Source organism: Mustela erminea, chromosome 9, assembly GCF_009829155.1.
Source record: "Mustela erminea isolate mMusErm1 chromosome 9, mMusErm1.Pri, whole genome shotgun sequence".
In the NCBI taxonomy this organism is placed as follows: domain Eukaryota; kingdom Metazoa; phylum Chordata; class Mammalia; order Carnivora; family Mustelidae; genus Mustela; species Mustela erminea.
This window is the reverse complement of record NC_045622.1, coordinates 58680367-58686064: the sequence shown is the minus strand read 5'-3', so window position 1 is coordinate 58686064 and position 5698 is coordinate 58680367. Positions and strand designations below refer to the sequence as shown.

The 5698-nt window shown below is 42.0% G+C and overlaps 1 protein-coding gene across 1 annotated transcript; it reads left to right on the top strand.

The window, feature by feature from the left end:
* The first annotated feature begins 498 nt into the window (after nucleotides 1-498).
* Nucleotides 499-1467, top strand: LOC116598288 (olfactory receptor 51S1). The gene has a single exon (XM_032356887.1). The coding sequence runs from the start codon at nucleotides 499-501 to the stop codon at nucleotides 1465-1467; it is 969 nt and encodes a 322-aa protein (XP_032212778.1).
* Nucleotides 1468-5698: the final 4231 nt, after the last annotated feature.

The following is a 5698-nucleotide window of genomic DNA, read 5'->3' as shown; positions in this document are numbered from 1 at the left end:
TTTGTGGGGCAATGCCCTCGACCAGGCCTCATGGCTCCCAACATTAAAGATGACTTTAATGAGAGCATGAAAGTCCACTGAAATGTGAGTGTGTTAAGGCAACACAGAAGTCAGAATGTCTAGAGTTGAGGGGAGCCAAAAAGGTATTTATAGGAATACAGACCCCCTTGCAGGTGTTTGCCATTGATGACAGAACATGAGTTAGGGAAAAGCTACAAGAAAAAGCAGGGTTAAAGGAAAGTCGGGAAGCAGTCTACCGAGAGAAACAAATTTAAGGACAGCCGTAGAAAAACTGCCAAGGTAAGAGATGAGTATGGTATAGATATTAGAATGTATGTGTATGCAGGGAAGGGAGGGAACATGAAAGCATGTGTGTGCTGGGGCCTGGGGAAGGAGGACGCAGACTGTTTTAGATAGTATCATGCAAATGTGTCAAAATATTAATTAAATCTTTCCAATCTCTTTCCAGATTCCAGAGTTCAAAGTGGATCCAGAACTATGTCAACATTACCCAACCAGACAGCCCCTAATAACACTTCAATGGCCCCCACCTTCTTGTTGGTGGGCATGCCAGGTCTGTCAGCTGTACCCTCCTGGTGGACGATACCACTCATCACCATCTACCTTCTCTCTGCCCTGGGCAACAGTACCATCCTCTGGGTCATTGCCCTGGATTCCACCTTGCACCGCCCAATGTACTTCTTCCTCTTCCTGCTGAGTGTGTCTGACGTTGGCTTGGCCACAGCCCTGATGCCCACCCTGCTGGGTCTTGCCTTTGCTGGTGTCCATGCTGTCCCTGCATCAGCGTGCCTCCTACAGATGTTCTTTGTCCATGTCTTTTCTGTCATGGAGTCCTCTGTTTTGCTCGCCATGGCCTTAGATCGAGCACTAGCCATCTGCCGCCCTCTCCACTATCCAACGCTCCTCACCAACGATGTCGTTAGCAAGATTGGCCTGGCTATTGCTTTCCGATGCCTGGGTCTCCACCTGCCCCTGCCATTCCTCCTGGCCCACATGCCCTACTGCCACCCACAGGTTCTGACCCATTCTTACTGCTTGCACCCAGATATAGTCCATTTGGCCTGCCCAGGAGCTTGGAGTGCAGTCTACAGCCTCTTTGTGGTTCTGTCAGCCATGGGATTAGATCCCCTGCTTATTTTCTTCTCCTATGGCCTAATTGGCAGGGTGTTGCAAGGTTTGGGATCCAGCGAGGATCGCTGGAAGGCTGGTCAAACCTGTGCAGCCCACCTCTCTGCTGTGCTCCTCTTCTACGTGCCCATGATCCTCCTGGCCCTCATTGACCGTCTCCAGGTGCCAGTACCTCAGCCTGCCCATACTCTCCTCTCCTATGTCCACTTCCTGCTTCCTCCACTGATAAACCCTATTCTCTACAGTGTCAAGATGAAGGAGATTAGAGAGAAAATACTCAAGAGGTTACAGCCCAAGAAGGTGGCTTGTGCTCAATGAGGAGGGTGCCCCTCCACATTTGGTGGCTCAAGACTACCTAGTACAAAGGTTTCCATGACAAGAACTCAGCTCACTGTGCCTGAAATGGTCACTCAGGCACACATAAGCTCATATACGTGGATGCCCTCCCTGTCCTTGCAAGTGTACATGTGTATATTAAGGAAAACGTACAAGCTCCAGAGAATAGCAGTGGTCTACCCACTGTTACACTACAGACCCATGGCATAAAGAGGCAGGGATCTAGGTCTTGTCACAGCCACTCAAATATGTGTCTGTTGTTGTTTTGTTGTTGTTAATTTTCCCCACCACATCTATATCCCAACAGCTGAGGAAACTGGAGGAGTTAAACAGTTACACAGCAGAGAAACCAGAAGACAGAAATATTCGATGGCCCTCTTCATATGTATATACATTATTTTACAGACCTTATCATGGATTTTGATATATATGTGTCATGTATATAATCACATATCATTGATCTATTAGTGTAGCCTCTTAGTCTGATTTAATTAATATGGTATAAAGTGATCTCCCTCTCATAAAACAACAAGAGTTTTGGAATCCTAACAAGAATTACATTATTTTTATAGATTAAATGTAAGAGAAACAACATTTATGATGATAAACATTCACATCCAAGAATATATGATAGATGTTTCACTTATTAACTTTTTAAAATTTTTCAATAAAATTATTTGTGTTAAATTTATTTCTATAGTTTTAAAATGTATTTTGTTGATCTTATAAAGAAAATATTTCACTATTTCTATTTCCACACACATAATGTTAGATTGAGAAATAACATTTTTATCTTGCTTTAATGTCTACTTTACCAAATTGGCATATGAATTATAGGTTTTATTTTTGGATTGTATTTGTATGTAGCATATATAAGTAAAGATATGTGATTGGTAATATTTCCCTACTATTCATACAACTTATGCCAGCCTGGTCTTGAGCTAACAGGAATGTGGTCTCTGAGAAACCCTGTTTTTCCCAAAGTTACGCTTTCTTCCCACCTCCAGCTTCTCATTTATTTACTGAGAGTGCAGTCATGTAAAGTGTTGGAAGTCACACAGGCCTAGTTTTGAATTCTCACTTCATGACTTCCTGTGCATTTTGTCCGCAGTTGTTCTTATGTTTACAAAATAGGTATAGTAAGGACTACATGAAATCATGTCCCTTTAAAAAAAATTATTATTAATTTATTTAACAGAGAGAGAGTGTGAGCACAAGCAGGGGGAGGGACAGAAGGAGAGGGAGAAGCAGGCTCCCCACTGAGCAGGGAACCTGACTGGGAGCTCCCCAGGGCCCCTGGACCATGACCTGAACCAGAGGCAGATGCTTAACTGACTGAGCCACCCAGGTGCCCCAAAGTCAAGTCACTTTATCAAGGTGTCTGAACATAAGAGATATTCAATAAATGGTAGTTGTTTGGACTGGATGAAATTAAAAATAACCATTTTTAAACCTTCTATGCATATTCAGTGTGAAAAAGGAACTTTACAGCTAGAAGATTCTTTCAGCTCATACCACCTCATTTTATTGAAGGAAAACTGCAACTTGGGGTCAGCTGAAAGAATTTTTGCATGGACCTTGGTAAGTCAGCAGGAGACAAACTAAACCTACCCTTCATCTGTTTATTAGTGCAGGGCAACATAGAACTTTTCTTTTTCATGCTGTCTCCTGTTCAGGGACACAACCACTTAATCGTGTCAGTCTTCAAGTGTCCAGTAGTTGGTAGTACCATCTTGGCCAGTCAGGGGACACTGTTCTTTCTGCAAATCACCTGACAAGTTTGAGGAAAAGTGTTTACACAGAGGAATAGAGGAATGTATTAGCAGGAATGTTTACAATGGCAAACAAAATGTAACAGTGATATAGGGCAGTTGGTGGAAACTGAAAACCAGGAAAAGCATTGCAAAAATTCAGGTCTCTGAGCTGGCTCCATTGCTAAACAGAGACTTCAAACCTATAGCCAGAATATGTGTGTGTGTGTGTGTGTGTGTGTGTGTGTGTGTGTGTGTAAGAAAGAGAACAAGAGAGAGAATGAGAAAGCAAGCAAGAATTCATAACAGAGATCATAAGCTTAAATACCTAGAAGAACTAGGTAATAATAGCACTAAGTGGAGGAAACCCATCCTCAGACTGTAATGGTGGGGACCTCTCAGTGGGTTCCTACTGTTTCCACATGGGAATGTAGACCTCGTACTACCCTATCTTCCTACTTTTAAGATAACTTGTAAATCTCTATTTTTATATGAACTCACCGAAGTGCTATCTTGTCTAAACACATTTGTCTGAAGATCATTTTTGGATTTTATGACTTTTAAAAAGATTAACATAGTAATCCATACAATGCAGAAAGAAGGGATTATTTTTTAATTGCAAAGTATATATGAAATCTATCATAATACACAACACAGAGAAAGTAATTTGCGGGGGACACCAGAATGGCTCAGTCAGTTAAGTGGCTGCCTTCGGCTCAGGTCATGATCCCAGGGTCCTGGGATCGAGTCCTGCATCAGGCTCCTTGCTCAGCAAGGAGCCTGCTTCTCCCTTTGCCTCTGTCCCTCCCCACTGCTTGTTCTCTCTCTCTTTCTCTCTGACAAATAAATAAATAAAAATCTGAAAGAAGGCAGGAAAGAAGGAAGGAAGGAAGGAAGGAAGGAAGGAAGGAAGGAAGGAAGGAATTTTCTCAAGAACACATAGCTAGAAAATGGCATAGCCAAAACCAGAAAACTGGTTTCCTGGCTGAGTCTTTAGCCTTTTTACTCCTCTGGCCAGCCCCTGGCAGGACTAAGTTATCAAGATAAAAGGTTTAGAGGACATGTTATCCCTGATAGGGCCTTTTTAGTCTTTCTTTTTTAAGTTGACTTCTAAATCCCCCCATCTGGAGCTACTTTATATCCTATTGATTACCAGTAATCCTGGACTCTGATCCTTTAAATAAAGGGATCATAGCTTCATAGCTCCTAAATCTTCTCTGTTGACACTTTATTAGGTGTCCTTGGAGTACTCAGATCTGGCTCCATTTACAATGTCAGGAAGTGACAGGTGGGTCCAGGGAGGCTCAGATAAGAAAGTTGTTTGGATGTCTGTTTCACCACAGTGGTACAGATTCTGTGTTGTGTCTTGACAGTTATCGGTACCTAATGGTACCGATACAAAGAGCCCTTACATTTCCTGTCAATGTCAGCTTCTGGTAAGAGGTGCAGAGCGTGCAGAGGTGAGTTGAGTATAGGTTGACCCCTGAATCTCCACCCCAGCAAAACTTCAGACTATTCTTTTAGTTCAAACTGATAGACATCTACTAAGCACATACTCTGAACAAGGTATTTTATCGTGAGGAGACTTTCAAAGTTGAATAATTCACAACTCTTTTCTCTGGAAATTCATTTTGTAGTCACTGAGAAAGACATATGTATGATATGAAAGATGCCTCTGGGTCTTCATCGATTGTGCCCCAAGGACTCAGCCCCTTGCTGTTACTAGAAATGCTGCCAAATGCCAATGGTCACCTGTAATTTCCTCCTACAATTTCCTCCCAATCTGGCTTCAGTCGAAAACACACTCTCTAGGTTCCCCTTTCACATTGCCCCCCACAAGTTTTCTTTCCCAAATATTAATGTGCATACCAATCATCTAAGGTCATGGTAAAATGCAGGTTATCACTTAATGGGCTTGAAACAGAGCATGAGATTCTGCAATTCTAGTTACGTTCCAGACGATGCTTATGCTTCTGAGCAGTGTACCACACTTTGAGTATCAAGGAAGAGAACATATTTAAAACAACTTAGATATATTAAGGGTTTAATGTAAATCACACACAGAAAAGGATCAAATAAGGAAAGCAAATACAAAGATGCTAAATGGCTCCAGAACCTTGCAGCGCTCCCCCAGTCACAGTTTAGGGCTGCTTATCATAGTTCTTCCTTAGAAGCTTCTGTTTCTTGCTCTTCATTACACTTCAACATAGACGCCATCAATCCCCCAAACAGTAACAAAAGGATTCTTACCTACTCTCTGAAACAGAGGCCTCCTCTTCCTCAAAATCAGATATGCTGTGGTATATTAGATCCCCTTTAGGGATTAAATGATTGTTTGGCTAATTAATCAATATAACTTTAGAACTATGAAGTAAAAGGAAACACCTCCTCTTTGAAAGAAATATTGCCCTGCTCCTAAGATAATGTATTGTAGAAAAAATGGAACTTCCATGTCTGCCCCA